The following is a 24,207-nucleotide window of genomic DNA, read 5'->3' on the forward strand; positions in this document are numbered from 1 at the left end:
ATGGTGGGTTCACATTGACAAGACTGGATGCTTATCAGGTCACAAACCTAGTCCTCACTGGCTCTTTGGCTCTTAGGTAAAAATCCAGGAGGCCAACTGGAGAGGTGTTTGCAGGTGTGGAGTGATCCTGGGTCTCTCAACTGCATTTTCTTCTTCTGCAGCATTTCTTACTCCACCCCCAAAAAGGACCCTTCTAGATCCACAAGCAACACTGTCACCATGGTCACTCTGGAGCGTAAGTGATGCCACTTTGTCTAGCACACTGAAGACTCCTGCCTTTATCTGGGCTGAGTTACTAAGAAAGGGATGGACAGGCAGCTGCCTTGCATCAAAGGGAAGAATGTGGTAATGGATTCTAGCACATCCAGAGCAGAGCCATAGGCCTTCTCCTACTCAGACACAAGGGTCTTCATTTGTACCTGTATATACATGAGCCATGGCACAGCCTCAGACTACATCGCTCCATTGTCTATTCCACAGTTTCACACTCTCCAGAGCTGGAGCTTCAGTAGAAGAGGCGGACCGGTGTTCTGGGTCCATACTGAATAAGGGGGATGGTGGTGGGGAAAGGTCTGCTCTATTTCCCTTGGACTCATGGGTGTCTGATGAATTCTCCTCCTCAGGAGTGGATTACAGGAACACAGCTGTGGACATCTCATGCAGTGGGGTCATGGTGGTGATCATGGTTCTGCTCTCCGCAGGCCTCATTGCTGTGCTGGCAATCACAGGCCGCAAGTGAAGCCGGATGGTGCCCAGAAACCCACAGACAGTCGTTTCCCCTGTGGAGACAGTACCACACTGTCAGTGACATGCAAATTAATACAAAAGGCTGGGCCCTTTTTTATTTTTTGGGTTCTTTCTGATGGAAAGAAAAGGCCTGGACAGTTCCCCCCACATAGTTTTTCCTTCTTCCTTTTACATTAGAAGCTCAGGTCTTGGCTGCCCTGTTTGTCCTGGAGGACTCTGCGAATGACTGCAGATCAAGAAGGATTGTGATACCTCGTCTACACCTTATAATGGTATAACTATTCAGTTAGGGTTTTTAACTAAAATAGTTATACTGGTACAAGCCCCCAGATGGATGAAGTTTCACCAGTATAAAGGTACCTTACACTGGTTCCCCCTCCCGTATAAGAGTAAGCTGTAATGGTATAAGCGCATCCCAGCTGGACCCCAGCTGGTGAAACTTGGAAGAAGCCTTGTACAACTTTATCTACTCTGATATATTTAAAGCAACACAACTTGTCTGTGTAGACAAGGCCTTAACCACATGTCAAGGGATTTCAATTTGGGGGGAAGGGATTCGATTCAGACTCATTCAAACTCCAGTTTTTGTTTTTCTTAACACCTGTTTAGCCTCAGACACCTGGGAGAAAAAGTGCCTTTGTTAAAGTTTCAGCCCCTAAACCCCTTCGGTGAAAGGCGGAGATAGCTGTCAGGCCAAATCTCTGACTCTTCCAAAGAGATCTCCAGCAAAAACAGGGACTAACTGGCTTGACATTCCTGAGATTCCTAACAATGAAACCAAGCAGAATTAAAAATCAAAACCCTAAAAATTTTCATGCCTACTTTATGAATCTTAAAGAATCAAAACCAAGGGCACAAATCCACTTTTCTTCCCCCTCCCTCCTTGCAGGTCACTTTAATATGGTAACCTCAGTTTAATTCATGGCTTTGCTCCTCCTGAACTTTTCCCGCGCCCTGTCCGAGACGCCAGTTTAATTTGCTTCATGTTATATTTGCTACCAAAGCTAAAAGAGTGATCAGTCCATGCACTTCCAGGCATGACATTCTAACCAGCTAGGATGTAAAAAAAATTCCCTCTTCCCAGACATCATTGGATAGCACTGCATGATATCTAGCTTCTCTGTTGTCAGACACATTAAGGGGAATTCTTTCCTCTGAAGCTATTGTCACTGGCCAGGACTCCAGGCCAGATAGGTTTGATCTAGTGTGCTGGCTATAGGCAGTTTAATTCCTAGTTCTAAATGTTATTCATCCTCTGCAACTCCCAAAGTTAACCCTTGTGGTGCTTGAAGCCACAGGATGTATGGGATTTCCCTTGTATCATTCACTTCCTGAAGAACATGTGTTCTGTCCTCATCTTATTGAGCATAACAATGAAATGTAGATGCCATGGGCTGTATCTACTTTCTCCTCACCTTCCCCACATGTTCAAGATCTCCTCTACTTTATTCCTAGCAGATTAAGGGAATCCTCTCACTGCCAGATGCCAGTGTAGCCACAGTGAACTGGCTTGGATTCTGGTGTGCACTTGGTCTCAGAACTCAGAATCCATTTAGTTTCCAAGATCATAGACCTATCATGTGCAGTCAGGGGGGAAAACACTCACAAGGAGATTGGTGATGATGGATGCCCCACCCACTTCTTTCATTTCCCATTCTACAAGGATTCTTGCCACAGTCTCACATTGAGCGTGATAAGTGGGGGAGGTGGTTGTGCTAGAAGCTAAAGTTCCTGTTGGTTCAGGATCCAGGATGGAGTGGATCTTCTGAGTTTACTTCTGGGGGATTTGGAGCTGCCTGTTCCCTCCAGTGCCTTCAAGGATTGTTATTAATTTACATGCCCTAGTTTATGTTGGGGCCTTTTGTCTTTATGATGCTCAGATCCTAGTGATGGGCTCCCATATAGGAAGCTAAATTGTAATGTTACATCTCCTGCTCTTATAATGGGGTCCTGGAGGAGCCAGGAGGCCTTTCACTGCTCCTTTCTGGGCATGCATGTGAGTGGACTCTGTTTGTAGATTGGGTTTTCTTGGGGCTTTTCCTCTTCTCTATCTTTTTCTCTGTTTAAATGCTCTCCCCTGGTCATCAATAGATCATTTTTGTATAACCCAAAGACTTCATCCTCTGCAAGGGGCTTCTCTTTCCTTTATCCTGCAAGGTTGACAATATGTCAATAAAATGTGAAGTTTCTCCTTAAAAGAACTCCTCAGTTGGTCTGCTTTGGTTTCTGCCTCATGCTGCAGCATTTTGTTTCAAAAGGTTCCAGTGCTTCCCGGTGGAGAACATGTTGCCTTGACAGACATGACAGGGGTGTTTGACCTATGGACCCTGCTTTAAATGGTATATACCTGTAAAACACATCCCAAACCTACACCACAAAGGAAAGCCTGAACATGAGCTGAGTATCTGTTGTGCTTCACAAAAGTTTAGTTGGAGACTTGCTTTCAACCTGAGACTGTCCCAATATCAGGGCACATTTTTTTTTAAATTGCCCCAAATAATCAATTTAGTCCCATCACTTAGCTGTGGGCTGGGTGAACCTCCCTCCAAACTGCAGCTGTAACTAAGGGCACGTCTTCACTTGCAACGTTAAAGTGCTGCCACGGCAGCGCTTTAACGTGGCTTGTGTAGTCGTGGCATAGTGCTGGGAGAGAGGTCTCCAGGCACTATAAACATCAATCGATCACCTCCACAAGAGGAATAGCTCCCAGCGCTGCTGTCTACACTGGCACTTTACAGCACTGAAACTTGCAGCACTCTGGTGGCTGTTTTTTCACACCCCTGAGCGAGAAAGTTACAGCACTGTAAAGTGCCAGTGTAGACAAGCCTTGAGTCAGGGAAATTGCTTACACCACCATCAACATGTGTAGTGTGCCTGGAAACTAACTGCATGCTGGACTTTCCCCTGTTGGGTCTTCACCTGTGAGATAAATCTCTCCCTTCCTGATCATCAAGGCCACTGTGGGTGGGGGCAGGATTAAATTAAACCAAGTTGAACATCTGAATTGCATAGTTTACACCACAGATTGGGTGAAGAGCCAGGTATATGTGATACGATTACAAGGAACAAAAGGAGCGAATGAAGCTTCAAGTGTATCCTTCACTTTTTGGTGGCAGTTTGGAAAAGATACACAATAAGCACATCCGGGTCTTCTTTAGCAGGACCTTTTGTGCCGATGTTGTTACTTTCTGGGACTCCCTTGATAACTTGGTTATGCTGATCCCTCCTAACAAATAACATTTCAACATTTCCAATGTAACCACCAAAACCAGTTCCCACCTCTGTCCATTGACCTCTGCTGGCACACAGAACCATCACATCACATGACCAGTTAGGGAGATTTTAAAAAAATATTATCCAAACTCCATGTCAAAGAGGCACTAGAAAGGGTCCCCATGTGCCCAATCAGAGTCTGTGCAATTCTTCACTAATGAAGCTAGACTGTAATTTTACATCTCCTGCTCTTGTAGTGCTGCCCTGGAGGACCAAGAGCAACCCTACAACAGCAAACAGGGTGCAGATGCCAAGAGCAACCTTACAATAAACAGGGTACAAAGACTCCCCTCACTCTGTAGTGACCCCACTCGGTGATGACAGGATCTGAAGGAAATTAGTGTATTAGGCACAGATTCTCAAAAGTTCCAGAATTTCAATTAGAGTTAGGTACCTAAATACTTTTGAGAATCTGAACCTTAATTCTTGGGCAGAGCTTTGAAGATGTAGAGGTATGTATAAATACGAAGCATTATTATTCCTCTCTCACCCTCCTCAATTCCGTACTGGTGCTAGCTCACTGGGGGCCCCTAAGCAGGAATATTTTTGCCCCTACTCACACAACAGATACTCATAATTAACAGGGGGCTCCTTTGAGCTGCTTGGGGCCCTAAGTAATTGCTTAGTCTGCTTATGTCTTGCTCTGCTCATCTAGAAAGAAATTTGTAGCAAAGTGAGGCCAATAGGAGAATCTTCCACACATTGACATGTACCACAGCTCTTGCCTAGCTCAGGCATGGAGCAGAGCAGCAAAGTGAACAGGACAAGAGCCTACTCAGTTTCATTCTCTAGCTGTGCTCCATCTGCTGGTGGGCTGGCAGCAAAATGAGGTTACAAGTAAGTCTGTTGAGTTTATCTTGGAGCTGTGGAGAGAAGCAGCGGGGGAGCAGAGTAGCAAGTTGTTGCAAGGGAAGGATCTGGGTTAAGAATAAGAGACTGGGAGGGAAATGGAAAAGAGAAGAAATTGGGACTGAAGAGAAAAAGAGAATGAAAAAGAACAAGAGGTGGGGGAAAGGAGAGAAGAAATTAAACTATCCAAAAAGGAGGAGAGGCAGAGCTTCTCTGTGTCTGCTGAGCTGACTCACCTCAAAGTCCCTATATGTCCTCCAAAAAGTATTTGAGCTTCTTAGACCATAAAGGCTGCAAACCCAGGGATGATTCTGTATTACAGAACAGTTGCAAATCTATTCCTTTACTCTTATTCTTCCAGAAATGTTAGGATAAAGCTCTGCTAACCTAACTAAGGAGCTGAACACTTATCAAGAATTTAGGTTAAAGGGACAGACAAAAAAGCCCACCAGGTGGTACCTCTTTTATTCTCAAATAGATTGCTTGTTTCATTAATACTAATCATCCAGTCCCTAGAAAGGTCTTTAATGGGTATTTAAAAGTGAATCAAAGGCCACCCTTTAATTCACCTGGTCAAATCTCTCTTATGCTCTTGCTCTCTCTTTTTTTTTTTTAAATGTGAGATCAAATCTTTTAGAGCAGAATTGGAGAGTTAAAAGTTAGCAGTGGTTAACTCTCTGTGGCTTGCTCTGTGTTCTCCCTCCAACATTCAGGGTATGCAGCAGTTGTGGGTTATTTTGCAGATTATAAGAAAATGTATTTGAATTTTCAAAACAAAACATTTTGGGAAAGCCTGCATCTAAAAAGTGGCCTTGAGGACTGGGACATGGAGGAGGAGCTCAAGCTAACCACCACCACTGATCAGTTTCCTCAAGGTAAGGAGTTCTGAGTGTCTTGGGTTCTGGATGGTTTGGTTATGTGTATGTTCTTGGCTGTGAAACTTCCAGGTGAAAAGAAGACACTCTGATGGCTGGAGATAGAAATCTGATCTAGCCTGGAAATTCATTAAAAATCATATCTTGTCTTGCTATCAAAGAATTTAAATGCTGTTAAATTAGAATTTTCTCTTTTATGAACTTCAAAATTATGCAAATTTAGGAGAACCTGGAGATTAAACTGTAAATAACTGACAAGTACTCTGACATCGGGGGGGATTCTAAAGAGAGCTGACGAGACTGGCTCAATGAAATAAAAATCTCCAGAGAGCACTCCAGAAAACATATTGGCATATGATAGAAGTAGCAGCACTGACTGGGCTAGAGGAGATGCCAATGCTGGATACATGTGATTGTTCATGATTCTAGTTCAACATTGTGAAACTATCACAGAAAATGTTTTGCTAAAAGACATAATCTAGTTTAAACAGGAATAATTTGGGGGAAGTTCAATGGCCTAAGTTATGCAGGTGAGATTAAATGATTACAGTGCCCCCTCTGGCCTTTGACTCTATGAATAGAAAAAGCTGAAACCGAACATCTCTAGTATGTCATGTCTAGTTCATGTCCAGCTCCACCATTGTTGCTATGATTTGCTGCTTTGGCCAGTCTAATTCTGAATCTCTCCAGTGATGTGCCAGTCTCAAAGAATTCTTATGATACTTTAGTACATGGATTGTAGGGCTCCGGACCATGCTAGGGAAATGCTGGGACTGGCATCTCCCTAAAAACCTTATAGTCACAATCTTAGGCTCTAGGCCTGGAAACTGACCCTTAGGCCCACATGGGTCCCCATTCTGCAGGAGTCCAACTGCAGGATGAGGGTTTTGATGGGTGTAGCCAAGTGGGTCTCAACCAGGGGTACCTCTGGGAATATGCAGAAGTCTTCCAGGGGGTACATCAACTCATTTAGCTATTTCCCTAGTTTTACAACAGGCTATAGGGTTGCCAACTTTCTAATTGCACAAAACTGAACACCCTTGCCCCAACCCTTCTCCAAGACCCCACCCCGCTCACTCCATTCCCCCTCTGCTCTGTCACTCGCTCACTCTCCCCCACCCTCACTTACTCATTTTCACTGGGCTGGGGAGGGTCCCTTTTTGACCAGGTGTTTTGGTTTAAGCACTAGTGAAGTCAGTACAAATAAAATTTCATATGGACAATAACTTGTTTATACTGCTCTATATACTATACCCTGAAATTAAGTACAATGTTCATATTCCAATTGATTTACAATTATGTGGTAAAAATGAGAAAGTAAGCAATTGTTCAGTAACAGTGTACTGTGACGCTTTTGTATTCTTGTGTCTGATTTTGTAAGCAAGTCATTTTTAAGTAAGGTGAAACCTGGGGGGTACACAAGGCAAATCAAACTTCTGAAAGGGGTACAGTAGTCTGGAAAGGTTGAGAGCAACTGGTGTAGCCCAATCTAGGTGACCCATCATGCTGCAGAAAAGGGCCTTTTTTCCCCAACCCAAATTAGACTAAGGATGCGTCTCAATGCCTTGATGCTCAGAAGAGAAAGGGGGTGGAGAAGAGGAAGGAGATGGGTGTCAGTGCTGTCAATTCACCACATTGTCTCTGATCTTCCATTTCCCACCAGCTGCAGATGAAAAACAGAACCATCACATGCTGAAGTGGCAGTGTGAGCGACAGGTGCGCAGGAACTCACTCCCCAGGGAACCGTCCGACACCCTCCCATCCATACGGCCTGGTGAGCCATGAGCAGGGTATTGTCCTGGGGCAAAGGGATGCCATTAGCAGATGCGTATGTAAAGGAGCATTCATTTGTCCTGTTACAGAGGGATGGTCAGCAACAGAGTGCACATCTGGGTCTGATCTTCTCCAAGGGTCAGAGGTGTTTCGGTCAGCACTAATGGGAGTATTATGTACTCCTTCCTCCATTGGATGCTGCCAGACCAGTAGCTCAGGGTGATTCCTGGGTAGTGAGAGTGCAGGCAACTCTGGTGCTGCTCGCAGGAGAAGGGAGGTTAAAACTCCCAGGGTGAGCAAGGGACACGGCCTGGTGGTGTGAGGGGCCACAGGACAGGAGGGAAAAAAAATCCATTTCTTGTGACATATGGAGATAAATGCTATGCAGGGGTGGTGGGTGGTAAAACACCATGGAGTCTTAGGGTTATGAGAGCCCTGAGATTTTGGATCTACATCCTATTTAGCCTTAGCACAGTCCTGTTTCCAGGAGGCAGGAGTCCTGTCTGTTGCAGAGGCCCTCAGATGGCGTCACTAGAGTGATTTGGCTTCTTCTCTCTCAGCAGAATCTTATGTGCAGCCCCATTTGTGGATGTGGATGAACCCCAATCTGGTTTGCCCCATTGCCAGCTGTCCCAGTGTGGACATGCCAGGACCCAGTAGCCCAGCATTCTCAGCAGCTGCTGCTCCAGGGTTTTCTCCTCCAAACCCTTCCTTGAATTGCTCCAACCTTGACTGTTCTGAGGAGGATCTGCTGTCGTCATCCAGTGAGGCAGAGAAGGTATGTGACAGAGGGGAAGCTGTGTGGACAGTGCTAGGCATTACATGCTTTGAGTTGCTTGGTCTCTGTGACTGATGCATCCCAAGATAGGACTAAGCTTACTCATGCCCTGTTTTATGAGCAGCAGAAGTGAATGCATAGATTCAGCCCAAATTATGGCTGGCAGAAGGTACAAGATGCTGGATTGGAAACTGGAGTCCTTCCTATCCACAGAACAGGAATAGCCCAGGTAGCAGCATATACCTCAGGCATGTCATGTGGGGAGGAGCTCATTTACCATTACCCACTCAGTACATGACCCTTCTGCTGAAACAGATAGAAATGGATCAGTTAGTACCCATTTGTGAAGGGTACACATCACCACTGGGAACTGGACTAAGGCCCAAACTCATTACATGCAGGCCACTGATGTGCAACTTCCCACACATCATGTCTACTCAGTGACTCCATGCAGGCCTAACCCATCTCTTCCACCCCTCTTTTTCTCCCTAGTTCACTGAGGATGAAGATGTCTCATCGGTGGACATCTCACTCTCTCAGAAAATGGAGACTCCCAAATCTAAGGCTGCTCTGGCACCCCGGAAACCAAAGGTCCCCAGATCTCAGAGCAAGAAGCTCAAGTACATCCTGCAGGCGAGCACCAAACTCAAAGGGGGCTGGCCCCGGCCCCCCCTTAATTACTGCATCCTCATCACCCTGGCCCTGCGTAACAGTGCAGAAGGCAGCCTGACTGTGCAGCAAATCTACCAATTCACACGGTACCCACAGCCCTCCTAACTCCCCCCATGCTGGGATAGCGGGAGTTTAAAGGGGGCATGGGTACAAAATTGTCCTAGCTTTTGCTAGGGAGGAAGTATGGCTAGGGCAGGTGACTGGAAGTCAGGACTCCCGGGTTCTATGGTTCTATTCTCAGCTCTACTACTGACTCACCATGAGACATTAGGCAAGTCACTTCCTTTCTGTTCCCATTAGAGACTACATGGATTTTTATTTAAATGCCCAAGTTCAGGAGTATTCAGACTTAGAGTTTTAGTTCTGGCCTGTTGCTATTTAACAGTACTCTGTTCAATTGGTCCAGCCAAACCTAATGTTTGAGGGTGTAACCTAATGGTACAGGGGCTTGGGAGGAATCTCTCATCCTCTTATATCCACATATGTTCCACAAATGATCAGGTGCACTCTGGTTGTGGCAAGAAACATTGACCTTGTGACTAGCGTAGCCAATCCTGTGCTCTGGGCTTGCCCGGCTTGTGAACCCAGCTCTGTGCCCTTCTTCTCTCTCTCTCTCTCTGCAGGCAGCACTTTCCCTTTTTCCAGACAGCCCCAGATGGCTGGAAAAACACCATTCGTCACAATCTGTGCTTCAGTAGCAGCTTTGAAAAAACCACCCACTTTGTGTGCAACGAGGGTAACCGCAAGTCCCGCCTGTGGAAGCTGACACCAGAAGGCTGCAGAAAGTTCCAGGAAGAGGTATGGGCTCTATCTGAGGAGGCCCTCGACTTAGTGAGCCAGAGCTTGAGCAAACCAGGTACATACCAAGAGGCAGTAGCCCCCACTGAGGCTTTGGAGTCCAGGACGAGTGGTGCTGGAAAGCAGGCTCTCCCAAGACTTTATTGTGAGGTTACACTAGAAGAGAGCTGTAGAGGGAGTATATGCAGTGATGAGCTGTCAAAATCTTAACGGGTTCCCTCCTCACCCCACGAGGGGGTCGTTGCCCACCCCCCCCCCCCGGGACTCCTGCCCCATCCAACTCCCCCGCGTTCCTTGACGCCCCCCCAGGACCCCTGCCCCATCCACCCCCTCCCCTGTCCCCTGACTGCCCCCAGAACCGGGCAGGAGGGTCTCGTGGGCCACCGTAGTGGGTGCCCACCATGCCCTGCCCCTAAGAGCCAGAGGCACCTGCCAGGGGGCGAGGTGGGGAGTCCCGGTGGTGCTTACCTGGGGCAGCTCCCAGGAAGCATCTGGCAGGTCCCTCTGGCTCCTAGGGGCAGGGGAGCGTAGCTGGTGGGGAGCAGAGGGAGCAGCTGCTCCCCCACTGATCACATCAAAAGTGGTGCCTCAGGCGCCGACTCCCTGGGTATTCTGGGGCTGGAGCACCCACAGGGAAAATTGGTGGGTGCAGAGCACCCACCGGCAGCTCCCTGTCCGGGCCCAGATCACCTCCGCTCCGCCTCCTCCCCTGAATGCACAACCCCGCTCTGCTTCTCTGCGCCCCCGTTCCTGCAAATCAGCTGTTTGGCGGGAAGCCGGGGAGGGCTGAGAAGCAGGCCGCAGCTTCCTGCTCAGCCAGAGGGTGGCGGAGGTGAGCTGGGGTGGGGAGCGGTTCCCCTGCACGCTCCCTCCCCCCCGCCGGGTTACCTGCTGCGGCACGGGCAGCCCTCCTTGCACCCCTCCCCCCACCGCTCAAGCTCACCTCAGCCTCCCTGGGCCTGAGCGGGAAGCTGCCGCTTGCTTCTCAGCCTGCCCCGGCTTCCCGTGCAAACAGCTGATTCATGGGAAGCCTGGGTGGGGGGGGCGGAGAAGCAGAGTGGGGTGGCACGTTCAGGGGAGGAGGCGGAGCAGAGGTGAGCTGGGGCTGGTGAGTGGGGTGGGGAGCTGCCGGTGGGTGCTCTGTACCCACCAAATTTTCCCCTTGGGTGCTCCAACCCTGGAGCACCCGTGGAGTCGGCGCCTAAGGTGCCACTTTGGGCCGGTTAAATTTAGAAGCCCTTTTAGAACCGGTTGTCCCTCATGGAACAACCGGTTCTATAAGGGCTTCTAAATTTAACAACCGGTTCTAGCGAACCGTTGTGAACCGGCTCCAGCTCACCCCTGAGTATATGTGTGGACAGACCAGGGGAAGGAGAAAATACAGAGGTCTAGACTGGATGACTGAAGATGATGGATCTTCTAGGGCGGAGCCCTTACAAGTATGGGTGGCTCTGTGCCTCATTTAGCTGTAACCTAGGCCAGAGGAGAAGAGGGGTAAGATTTTTCCCTTTTGAATTATAGAAATGCTCCTGGTCACTCCTCTCTGAAAATTATTCCTCTCTCTCTCCCCGCCCTTGAAACTTTGTTCATGGAAAGATTAGTAAGCTCATAGCTGAGTTATTTCCAGCACTGAATGAGGTACTTCACAAGCTGCTGAGGGTGTTACTGGTTGCTGAGGATGATGGAGTGGGGTTGCACTTTGGAGACCAGGACTGCAGGTGCCTAGGCCAGTGAAAGGAATCACTGCAGAACAGTGCCAGGGACCATTCCCATGCCTTAGACTAAGAGACCCAGATGGTATTAAGTGGTGCTATCCTTATAGCTCTGGCCAGCCAATTTTAATGTGGATGCCTAAGATCTACACATGGCTGTGGGGGGACAAGCTTAGGAGCCTAGAGGCACATTTGAAAAAAAAAGATAAGTACTTGAGAGATTCAACTATGAGCAGGGTTATTCTCCTGGCTGCTTAAGAAATCTATCCTCTACCTGATACTAAATAACACACTTGGCCAATGAAAATCAGAATGGAAGTATTAAATTGTTGGGACAAGCTCTCATTGGTGGCTGAGTGATCCTGAGATCAGGACACAGATAGCAATGGTGGTGGAATGCTGCTTAACCCTCTTATGCTGCAGAGCCAGAACCTGGTTCATGGCCCAGGCTCAGCCATCAAACCACCTTCTTTCTCTCTTGTTGCAGAACAGATGCAATCTTTGTTCAGTCTCTGATCCCTGCTGCCCCCGAGATAAGGACCATGTGGTTCCCAAGCAGCTTATTTCCTCCTGAGTTACTACAGTCAGCTTCCAAGCAATCTCAGAAGGGAGCCCTAGATGTGAATGGAAACTCTAGGAACTCAGACCTCTAATCAGAAAGAGCTGGGTCAGACCTGCTGCCTCCCCCCCCCCCCCCCTCCCCACACACACAATGGCTTGGTCTGGGCAGGCTTTGTCTCTCAAATACTTTAAGAGGGAGCCTCAGCTAAAGGATTTTCACTAGAGAGTATGGGGTAGTAGGAAAATCTGGTCCTCTTGACTTCTATGTTTTCCCCCTTTCAGCAGTTTGAGTGGCTATCCTGTCCATGATCCACTCGCTGCCGCTGGTCAGAGTTGGTTATGTTTGAGGGAAGATTACAGGAAGCTTTAGTATAATCTTGGGAATCTCAGGGCTTTTACTCTAACAGCAATTTCTCAGCTGCTTCTGTGCAAAATGTTCTTTCCCCTGTACAAGACGACTGGGGTAAAGTCTATCTTTTAAATTCATTATTCTCATTCTGCACTTAATGTTGTGTAAAGTATGCTAAAGGTAAAAAGCACTAAGGGTAGTTGAACTATTAAAAAAATCCCAAACACCATGAAACATGAAGCAGACCATAAGAGCTAGAGCAGAGTTCAGACATTCCACTGCAGCCACTTAAAGATCCCAAAGACATTGTCATTTTATTTTGCTGAAGTTCCAGCTGACTAGCCCCAGAGTCTTTTTTTTTTTTTTTAAATATGCACACAAAACAAGACCACACCAAAACTTCTTTTCAATTCTAGTGCTAGGAGACACAAAAATGACCCTAAATGGGGTGGGAGGGGATAAGGTGAAAACTGTGTTATTGTTCTCCTGCCTCTTAACAAGAGAGGCTGAATTCTGTTATTTAAACATAGATCGTATCTCAGACAGGGAACCAATGATGTGACATGAGCAAAAAAGCTGTAGCAATTGAGGGGAAAGGGAGCTTACTTGTTTAGTTATTTAATACTAAAGCCTACTGAATGCTGAGGAGAAATGAGGTCTTTGTTAAAGTCTCTCCCCCAATCCACAAGATGATTGCTCTAACACAGATTGCCTGCCACACACCTTTACTTTAATCAGGGAGCCAGAATGGAACCAGACATTCCATTCCTGGTATTTCTAAAGCTTAAAAAAAACAAACACTCACACAGGCCTTCATTATAAAGCAGTAAAAACATTTGGTTTTTTAAACTAAACCCCTCTGGCAGCTCTGATTCTTTACATTGTCAATACAGCAGCTTTTGTCTTATTTAACATCACAACTGCTGCTTCCTCTAACACAGGCAGAATGGATCATAAAACCCTAGCCCTCTGCAATATATCCAGTCTACATACTGGCACTGCCTAGAAACAGTTGGTGCTAAATGCCTGCATTAAGAAAGGCAGAAACCAAACAAGATGACAAGACTGGCTTAGTTTGATCTCAGTTGTTAAAGTAACACAGCAAGAACTATTTTTTTTTAATCAGACAGCAGCCACTTAAACTAGAGAAAACTTGTCACTTATTTGACTATTTCATTTATAAGGTATTTTAATAAATTGTTCAGAGTCCAACAGGTGTCTAGGTTGTTTACCTGTAATACCTACTAATAGGGTTAGGCTAACATCAGATGCTATCTGTAACATGCTAAAATTTGGAGTCAGTGAGTTGTAAATGGAACCTTAAAGTGTGATTTAATCTATATATAAAAAATTTGGTGCGAGAGGTAGGGAGGGGTACTGCACAGAGCCTGTTTTTTAGAGAGGTTTAAGGCATCAGGAGCAAGGCCTCCCATGCAACTAAAACACTTGCACTTCCTAGTGCCCCACAGATGAATTCCCTTTCCAACAGAAGCAGTTTTATGGTAGGCTTAATCCTCTTCTTGTATAATCTGACAATGATTTCTGTTCTCCCACTGCCACCACTCATCTTTTAGGAGTCTAGTGAGCACTTAACTGCCAGTCCCTAGAGAGGATCATGCTTTCAGTCCCCAGTGAGCACGTGACAGCAAAGGTGAACTGTTGTTAGTCTAGGATAGGCCCCTCTTATTCCCTACTGTAGTCTTGCAAGCAAGAAGTTTACTGGTACAGCTGAAACTGGCTGTTACATAAACAAGTGACTGTTTCAACAGTCAGGCAGACCTCACAAAAAGAGAGAGGAACATGAGCAAATCACACCCATACCACAAGGGAGAGTGCTCAAGCTGATTTTTCAGTTGACTGAGCCATAAGAATGAGCTTGACCAATGCTCTAGTACAGCAGGACCTTGAAAGCCCATTCAAAAGTAATGTTTTGCCTCTTAAATCTGCACAAGAGTTGCGGGCAAACTTAGCAAGCAGTCTCTACAGGAGGGGTGGTTTCTACCCCAGTCAGATGCAGCGGGAGCTGTTGCACATATTCCTGATTAAGAGTAGTCAGCAAAGATCCATGCAAGAGGAAGAGCAGAAGTCAGAGGGGAGGATTTGTTGAAAAGCTCTTCCCTTCCTTTAGCACCCTTCTCTCACAAAAATGCTTGCTTAGCAGAAAGTGGCTAATGTTACTCTGAGTGCCAGTAGGTAGAGGTTGATCCTCTTTCCCCTAGGAAAAATTTAGAATTTACTATAAAATAAACCAATATACCATCTATTCCTATATCCTAACTCCCCTATTCTGATCATGCAGCTGGTAGCTGTACAATGCTTTACCTGGGGGGGGGGGATTTCATGTCCTTGGCAGTGACCATTTTTGCTGATGCTAGAGGTTTGATTTGTTTAGCTATTCATGAAACTGCAGGCCTAAATTGGATCTAGTGCCTGACAACCTCACAAGCAACTACCCTTCAAGAGGTAGAGCAAGAACCTGTTGGCTAAGCACAGGACTAAATATCTGGACACTTGGGTTCTATTTCTAGCTCTGCCACAGACATAATGCATGATGTCAGACAAGTTACTTTTACTCCAGCTTACAGATAAGGCACAGAGGTGACTCTGTTCTTATGCCAGAGGTGAAAGACTTGACATTTGTAACAAAAGCACTTTGAGTTTGGTTGGAAGGAGCCAGAGCAGGATACAAGAACAGAGGCTACAGAAAGGATCGCTTAAAGAATTAGAAATACAGCATTAAAAGGAAACTGAAGTTTTAATAGATGCCTGGCAAGCTCATTGCTGATACAGACTTAAGCTTTATTCTAAAGTGACTTTAAAAAAAAAAAGTAGCTTTATTTGATCCCTAGCAAGGGGATCCCTACTTGTAGTGCCAGCCAGCACAGTGGCAGCTTTCCTCCCTAAGAGAGGACAGGTAGAAGGACTACCTGGGGCTTGTCTACATCAGTTTTGGCACCAATTTAACTAGATCACGTTGCAGGGAAAAAAGAAACAGGTTAGATCAGTTCAACACCCTAGTGTTGACAGCACAATTTAGAAGTTTTACTACTGCAAGCTAGGTCAAAATGAATAGGGTATTGAACCCTTTTAACTAAATTGGCACAGATTTAACAAAACCAAAACTATTCAGACCTGCCCTCAAACACAGTCTGAAACAGGTGTCAAGCACCACCCACACCCATTGAAGTCAGCAGGAGCCCAGAATTTCTGTGGAAACGGGGGCATAATATGGCTGCACTCAAGTGGCATTTGACTTGTTCTCCATATGAGAGTGAGAAGAAGGTTGGGTTGCTTTCCACACAAAGCCCATCTTCAGTAGCCTCTTGCTGGCAAAGGTCATTTTGAAGTCAGCATCATTTAGCCAAAAGAAGAGATGAAGGGCAGGTGTCAAGTCATCCAGGTCACTGGGGCTGTGGGAGTCACAGGTCATATAAATCTCAGCGCTGCAAAAGTAAGAGGAAGAGGGGGTAGTTTTGTGGTGAGACTGAACCCAAGAAGATCAGGTTTTATTGTCCATCATAGCCAGAATGGAAGTATCAAGAATATAAAGACACCAAGCTGGTTAGTTTCCCTGTAAGGTGGGGCACACTAGAGCTGCAACTCTAGCATCTGCACTTATGTTAGCAAATGGAAAGTTTTAATGGGATATGGGGGTGGGGGCGCAAGAGGAGAAGAGGCCAGTGAAGACAAGGCAAGTTTCCAATGCAGCCCTTTGGCCAAGAATCTAATGGCTGTACCCTGGCTGCAAGTTGAAGGATAAGATAACAAAAATAAATGCTCTGACTGTACGTTGCTGATGCTTTGTTCTGACTGACAGCTGGACACCGCTTGTTGGCTGGCAAGAGCTCACCAACCATAGACACCTGCAGTTGATCAGTGATGTCACCCTGCAGCTACAGTACAGGGAGAGATATTGGCTGCTTGTGTCCCTTGAACTACTAACAGAAGGTTCCTCACATGTCCCTCCCCTTCCCTCAGTTTCCACATGATCATTTAAATTTGAGATTTCTCAGTAATGAAATGGTGGAGGTCAAAAACATGTACACCTTCCAAGCTTGGGATAAAGTATCAGAATCTGAGTCTACCAGTCATTTACCCTCTCCCTTCTGAAAGCTGCAGGAAGTGCAGAGCCCTCCCTGATTTCTTGCCCACACTTCACCATCCATCCAACTCTGGGCCCTATAAGGTCAGTAAGTGCCTTTCAAATATCATGAGCAAGATGTAACCAACACCTGTTTCAGGAGATAAGATTGCTATGGGGATCAGGAAAGAATTTCCTCTCTAGACCTCTTCCCCTCCAAAAAGGGTACTTGCACTGCTAGCTAGTTTTGTTAGAGCAGGGGGCTGTCAGACTCAAACTAAACCCAAAGGATGAGTTCACTATAGCAAGCCCTAGGTCTATGAGATAGGAGACCAGTGAGTTAGGAGCTTTGTACAGTTCTTGGCATACTCCTTCAATTCCCAGGTAGAGGGCTGGCTGGGGGTTTGATCACAATGACTAGTGCCTGAGTTCCATTTGCACCTTTATCTATTGATACACCCGCACCACAGAAGAGAGCACCTATCTTCTGCTCTCAGCACTCTGACAAGTTTCAGAAATAGTTACAAGTAGAAGAGATCTCCTCCTCACTCAATAACTGTGTGATTCTCTGCAGCTGCACCTACAGTGACACAAATAAGTTAAGACAGCCTCCTGCAACACTGGAATAAGACTGACCTTTAAGAGCAGGAGAGTCTTACTGCAGGAGCTTGATCTCCTATTGTTTGCTCCCTCTCAATTGCACCTACCACTAGCTCCTCTGATGCTGCTGCTAGTGAGAAGACCAGGAGCCAGCAGCCTCCAAAATAACAGACCACACAGTTCTGGAAGTTCAGTGCACATGAAGCCCATGTAACATACCTTTGCTTTGCTGGAGCACAGTAGCATCTCCTCCTTGGGACAGAGTTGCTTGGAGTCAATTAAGACTGGTTTCTGATAGGAGTCCTCAAGTGCTGCAGCTTCCAGGGACATGGTTTTTTCCGGTGTGTGTGTGCAAATCTGCATGGTGTCAGCTACTGGGGGCACTGTCTTTACTGAAGCATGTTTTCTATTAGAAGCCTTGTGTGCAGCAGCTACTGGAGGTACTGGTTTTACTGGAGTAGAAGCCTTGGGTGCAACAGTTGCCAATAATACAGGGAACACTAGTTTTCTGGGAACTTTCTTGACTGTGGAAGCCTGCAGGATCACAGCACCAGCAGCCGCCAATGGGGGCTTGGAAACAGAGGCAACAGGAGAAGTCTCCAGGGCAGTGACGAGGGTCACTGCCTTTACTGAACTATATTTTCTAGCGGAGACCTTGGGTGCAGCAGTTACTGAGGACACTGAAACACATTGTCCAGAGGAAGTCTGTAGGGCAGCAGCTACTTGGGGCCTTGGTTTTACTGAAGTAGGTTTTCTAACAGCCGCCTTGGGTGCAGGAGCTACTGAATGCACCGGTTTTCCTGGGATTCCCTTATTGGGGTATCCTGTTATGGAGCAAACCAGGTTGGGGTTCACCCACATCCACAAGTGTGGCTGCACATCAGATTCTGTGGAAACAAAGATGACCGATCACTCCAGCGAAGCTGTGCTTTTGTTGAAGTTAGTTGTGTGGGGTTCCCCCCTCCTCCCCTTTGTAAGCTGCTTAGCTCCTTTGGACAGCTCATTAGGCAACAGTATCTCCAAATCCAAAACTACAGTCCTATCACGAACTAGAGGAGACTCCCTGTGAGCTAGAGTACTGGGACTTTGACTCAACAGGGTGTCGCCACCAGAAGGCAACTGTCACACACTTAATCAAATCTGACATTCCCCGTGCACTAGGAAGCATGGTGTACATATGCACTAGCTCTGTGATACTCAGATTTCAGTGGTTCAGGACCCAAATGAGCAATCAGCATAACCGAAAAGAGCCACAGTAGTGTGAATTCATTGTTTTATTTACTATTTTTAATTATAGTAGATTTTCTCACAGCAAAATGACCAAGAATTCTATAACTGGTTAACAGTAAAAGCATCGTGATTGGTTAATAATTAAATCAGTGTTTTAAGATCACGTGCTGCAAAGAGCTCCAAGAGACACATTAAAGAGACATTTGCAGCTCCCAAGCCTCAGTCTGAGCATCAGTGCACTAGCTAGTGCATGACTCCACAGTATCCTTCTACCCTGCCCACCCTCATTAACATTGCCAACCCAACCACATGAGCCATGCTGTGTAGGAAACCCTGCCAATATTCCTACTCTACACAACCCATAGTCATCACTTGCCATCTTGCTCCTTGGCTAGAGGGGGCTGGACTGCTTCTCTTATGACAGAGTTGCTCCAACGATGCTTGTACGGCTCATGTAGAAAGTATTCGCCGAGATCCTTTTCCGTACCTGGTCCACAGGCAAAGACAAAAAAACAAACCAAAAAAAGCCCCTAAAATTAAGAACATATCACACCTATCAATCAAACTTGCACCTGCCTGATGCCTTAGCCTCACTAGCTCTGCTGAAGCACCACCTGGAGTCAGCCTACCAATTCTGACAGAGAATTCTAGGTTGCCACTGGTTAGACCAGGCGTGGACAACCTGAGCCTGAAAAGGAGCCAGAATTTAACAATGTACATTGCCAAAGAGCCACAGTAATAGGTCATCAGCACCCTCATCAGCACCCCCCGCCCCCACTCCCAGCACCTCCAGCCCACCGGCAGCCCCACTGATCAGCGCCTCCCCCTCCCTCCCGATGGCATGCGTGGCAGGGGGTGGTGGTGGTGGTGCAGGAGAGTGGGTACTGCAGGCTCAGGGGAGAGGGAGAGGGAGGGGGAGGGAAGGGCCTGTGGCAGAGCCAGGGGTTGAGCAGGGAGCACCCCCGGCACATTGGAAGGTTGGTGCCCGTAGCTCCAGCTCAGGGGTCGGTGCCTAAACAAGGAGCCACATATTAACTTCTGAAGAGCCGCACGTGGCTCTGGAGCCACAAGTTGGCCACTCCTGGGTTAGACAGGAGGGAGCTAACCAAGCTTAGATACTGAAAAGCCTTTTACCTCACAAGACAAAGTCATATTAAGATAGGCCATCAGATTAGCAGGTATTTTTTCAGGGGGTGCATGTGAGCAAAATGGAAAAGAAGCTTATGAAAAATGCTTACACCAGACTTTTGGGCAACAGCTCCACTATTAGGAGCAATGGTGGAAACACCTGTTTAGACACATGCTGGAATAAAATGTTTAAAATCCAAAAAAACAAACCACCCATACATCCGCCCAAATAAACCAAACCAAACCAAACCCCCACACCAGTGTCTTGTTGTCTAATCCTGCTGCAAGGAGGCCTATACAATACATGGTGGTAAAGTGCCAGCAGCTGCTTATGCCATATCTACGCGAATGCTCCTACAAAAGGAGCTATATCCATAGCAGTGCAACTGGTAGAGATTCCCAAAGTCTAGTGAAGTTAAGCTGTGTTCTAAAGGTCATTGTTACAGTGATAGGTAACAGACTAGACTTCAGCTGTGTGTGTCCGTTTTATGGAGGAGCAGGAGCTACTCCATAGTTAAGGCTGCAGTACAGTTTCTGTTCAGAGAAGATTAATTCTAGAAAAAGGATTTTGTAGCTTACTGCTTATGTTATTTTAATCATAAAAATTCTGTACAATCATTAGATGTCTTTCATATGGGTTGTGAAAATTAAATATCATCTCTGTTTCACAGTGGGGAAACAGAGGCACATGACAGTTGAAATGATCTGCCCAAGGCGATACAGCAAATCACTGAGTGTTGAGAAAGGACTGGAAAGTCCTGGCTCCTGTGGTAATAATATTTAGTCCTGAGGTTTTCTCCTCTGTCTGTAGGAACTTCAGTTAGCTAACAGATTTAGAGGATTGTTGTCCTGTTAAGTATTTTCTTTTCTTATTCATCCAAGTTCAAGGAATAAAATTTGTTGCTACCTGGAAGCATGTAAAGTTATATTTCCTCTACAGGCTGTATGTTGCTTGGTTACCCATATCTCTGTACAAATGGGATAATAAAGATAGGGTAACCAGTCTCCTTATTGATTTTCCTGCACAAGTTGCATAGGAAGGTTTATAGTTATTTATATATAAATATGAAGAGAGTCATGAGACAACATAAGAGATTTTACAAAATGCTAATAAAAAACTCTAAGCTATAGTATTAATGATCTTCCTTAAAATAAGTTAACTTAATTACAATTAACATTAAATTCATTCAAATAACTTTATTTCTAGCAACTTTTTTTTTTTTAATTAAACTTTTGTAGATGACTCCAGGCAAGTGAAGAAAACAAACTGCACCCATGATCCCCAATAATTCACAGATGCCCAGCATCTCATATGACAGGTTCTAATGAGGAAGTCCAGAACTACTCTTGATTCATGTAACAGCTATATTTACTGGCTTGAATAGTCCCTGAAGTAACAATAGCTAGTTATCTTATTCTTTGAGTATAAGAAACATCATATAAAAAAATGCAAACTATAGTTACATAAATGAGATGCTGAGCATTTGTTTCCTACCTTCATCAACTTGATCAGTGGTAGTAGCCAGTTCAAGTTCCTGAGCCATATTCCAATTCTCAAGGCCACTTTTTAAATGAAGGTTTTCCCAAGCCTTTTTGTTTTTGAAGTTTAAATACATTTTTCATTAAGGGAACAAATAAAATCAACAGCTTTTAAAAAATAAAGAGCACATGACTACAGACAAAGGAAAGCTGTTATCCCGAATTCTCTCCATCGTTCATCATCATCATTTTGATCCTTTTTATATGGGAAAGTAGCTAGTAAGGCAGCGATTGACTCCCCTCTCATTGGCACCTTTAAATACCAATTAGCAGGCTTGTTAAAGTTACTTTGAAAAATGACTGCTTACAGCAGGGATTCCCATTTTTTCCAAGGCTGAGAACCCCTCAGATTAGACATGTTCCCTTTTTTGCTGATCTAGAAATTATAAAGATATGTGAAAGGAATTAATAGAGAAAGATAGCATTGTATTGTTGACTATAGTGTCTCACCCAGAGATTTCAAAGAGTTACAGAAGTATCAAATTAATTAAGCCTCCACATTTATTAATATATGTAAACCTCTACTTGGCAGATGTAAGTAACTATGTAGCAAATATACAAGCTCTCTAGCCCAGATCCTCAAAGGTATTTAGGTGCCTAATTTCCAGAAATTAGGCCTTTGAGAATCGGGTCCAGGAAACTACTTACCTACGTCACAGACTGGTTGTGAGACTTGTCTACATATAAGCCACTACAACTGCACCGCCTCAGTGAAGATGCTGCCTACGTGGGTAGGAGGGGTTCTCCTGTTGGTGAAGATAAACCATCTCCCTGAGAAGCAGTAGCTTGGTTGACAGAACTCCCCCCATCAACTTTGTGCTATCTACACTGGGGGGCTAGGTTGCTATAACTGCATTGCTCAGGTGTGTGGATTTTTCACAGCGCTGAGCAACCTATTATACCAGCCTAATTTCCTAGTGTAGACCAGGCCTTAGGTCCCAAGCCTGCAAGTACTTAAGTATGTAAGTAACTTTACACAGATGAGTAGTCACTCTCCATAAATTAACTGAGACTACTCACATGTAAATTTACTCAACTACTTCAGTGTGTGCAGGATCAAGACCTTATTTATTTAAATCAATAACATTATTTTATACAAAGCAGCACCCATAGAGAATATTACAGTGTGAGTGCCCTAGCCAGGAGGCTAGAGTCATTCTCCTGCCTTTTCTCTCTCTGGCTCAATGAATATTTAATACAAAGTGGAACAGCTTCAACAGGAGAAAATTAGAGGTCCCCCTTCCCCAGTACTCAAAAGCCTTGTGGTTAGGACGCTCACCTGGAATGGGAAAAGACCTAGGTTTAAGTCCTTGCTCAGCCCAGAGAATCAAACTTGGGTCTCTCCTATCCAGGTGAGTAGCTTACCCATTGGGTATAAATAGTACACCACCACCATTACCTTTTCTTCTGGGGTTTTGTGAATGGAAGTCCACTTGTGAATCTAGCCCTTTGTTCCAAATGTCATTTCCTTTGCTTTTATTTAAAAAAAAAAAGGGGGGGGGAATACCCCGAAATTAAACGTATTGTTAGACCTGAAATAATTTTTTTTCCCCCAACTTCTTGATCCACTGAAAATTCCAGCTAGTTTTTACTGGAAAAACTGTGCTTTTGTTGGTATAGCCATGTCAGCCACCTCTTCATTGTCCCTCCCCCGCATCCCAAAATAAGCTATACCAGAAAAAGCATCTTCACTAGCGGCTTTTCTTGGCACAACTATGTCAACTGTAGACCACACCTCATCACACCCTTAACCAACACAGCTATGTTGGCAAAAGTTTGTAGTATAGACTTGTCCCTTGTGTAGACATTGGTATACCAGCAAAAAAGTGCTTTTGCCAGTACAGCTTAGGTAAGGTCTACACGACAAACTTTTCCTGACAAAGTGATATCAGTTAGCGGTGTGATTTTTTTACTGATATATCTATGCCAATATAAACCCTAGAGAAGATGCACTTTTATCAGAAAACAATGCTTTTGCCAGTGTCAGAACAGCTATACTGGGTCAGACCAATGGTCCATGTAGACCAGTATCCTGTCAATGCCAGGTGCTTCAGAGGGAATGAACAGAACAGGCAATCATCAAGTAATCCGTCCTCCGTCATCCACTCCCAGCTTCTTGCACTCAGAGGCCAGGGACATGCAGAGCATGGGGTTGCATCCCTGACTATCCTGGCTAATAGCCATTGATGGACCTATCCTCCAAAGTTATCTGGTTCGTTTTTGAACCCTGGTATAGCTTATATTGATTGGGAAACTGGTATAAGCTGTGTGTAAACTAGGAGGGTTTGCTGGTATAACGAACTGTACTGATGTAACTATACTGGCAATCCTTTCATAGTGTAGACAAGGCCTTAATTTGCTCACCTAATTAATGTAAGTTATACCAGCAAAAGCACTTTTCTGGTGGTATAACCTGCATCTACCCTAGGAGGATTTGGCCAGTGTAGCTATACGAGCAAAACTTTTCTGCTGTAGACTCGGCCTATGTCCAATTTTTAAAACTGACTTTCAGGTCAATGGGACTTAGGCTCCTATGTGCCTATGTCACTTATGCATGTTTGAAAATTTTACTTAAGATCTCAGGAATGCTGTCTTATATTGATTTCCTGACTAAGGCCACGATCCTGCAGGTTACACCATGCAGAGCCCCAATGACTTCAACAGGGCTCTGTGTGGGTACCAGTGTCCTTTCATGCAGGATAATTTCCAGGATCTGGGCCTGAAATATAAACCACTTTGCTTTACAAAGGGTAGGAAAACACTACAAACAAGAGCAATGAATACAATAGTGCTGCACAGTCAAACCACACTGAGAAAAATAAGCTATAGAGAAGCAAGTCATTTAAAATGGAAAATATTTTTTTCTTTGTGTTTTCTAGTAAACTAATAAAGCGTGTGCAAGTGCTGAGAGCACATTTGGTGGAAATGAATAAATAAAATAATGCTTTGCCCCTCTGTAGTGCCTTCTGTCCAAGAGTTTCAAAAATGCCTGCATGAGAAAGTGGCACTGGTTTAACTAAAGGTGTGATTTGTGGACCAGTTTAGTTAAACTACTGCAAAAGGCTACGTGGATTCATTTTACCAGACGTATTTCGGGTTAGCTTCAGTCAACTAGACTAGGTTTGAACTAATCCAAAATACGCCACTCTTATACGAGGTTAGGAGGGTCCACCTCAGGCTTTGGACTGATGTGAGTAAATCAGTTTAAATCTATGCAGCCGACTTCTGTGTGCAGATGAGGC

At 45.3% G+C, this 24,207-nt stretch overlaps 2 protein-coding genes across 5 annotated transcripts in view; one reads left to right on the forward strand and one right to left on the reverse strand.

The window, feature by feature from the left end:
• Positions 1 to 24,207, reverse strand: part of LOC140901585 (uncharacterized) — a 58,812-nt gene that overhangs the window by 33,682 nt on the left and 923 nt on the right. For 2 of the 4 annotated variants that reach the window (XR_012155898.1, XR_012155897.1), the window contains exons 2-6: positions 21,614 to 21,711; positions 20,922 to 21,015; positions 18,675 to 18,785; positions 17,288 to 17,955; positions 48 to 779 (exon numbers count right to left, since the gene is read on the reverse strand). Coding sequence is in view for 1 of the 4 variants with exons in the window: in XM_073320680.1 (XP_073176781.1) it covers positions 15,825 to 15,830; positions 17,288 to 17,955; positions 18,675 to 18,785; positions 20,922 to 20,970 (834 nt within the window). In the remaining 3 variants the exon portion in view is untranslated. Of the gene's footprint in view, positions 1 to 47; positions 780 to 12,704; positions 15,831 to 17,287; positions 17,956 to 18,674; positions 18,786 to 20,921; positions 21,016 to 21,613; positions 21,712 to 24,207 lie in introns of those variants that run through there. The other 2 variants (XR_012155899.1, XM_073320680.1) reach the window with 2 other exon arrangements.
• Positions 5,624 to 12,328, forward strand: FOXR1 (forkhead box R1). The gene is made up of 6 exons (XM_073321037.1): positions 5,624 to 5,744; positions 7,408 to 7,518; positions 8,078 to 8,295; positions 8,788 to 9,053; positions 9,591 to 9,823; positions 12,321 to 12,328. The coding sequence occupies exons 1-6, from the start codon at positions 5,624 to 5,626 to the stop codon at positions 12,326 to 12,328; spliced, it is 957 nt and encodes a 318-aa protein (XP_073177138.1).

Source organism: Lepidochelys kempii, chromosome 22 (assembly GCF_965140265.1).
Source record: "Lepidochelys kempii isolate rLepKem1 chromosome 22, rLepKem1.hap2, whole genome shotgun sequence".
Taxonomy (NCBI): domain Eukaryota; kingdom Metazoa; phylum Chordata; order Testudines; family Cheloniidae; genus Lepidochelys; species Lepidochelys kempii.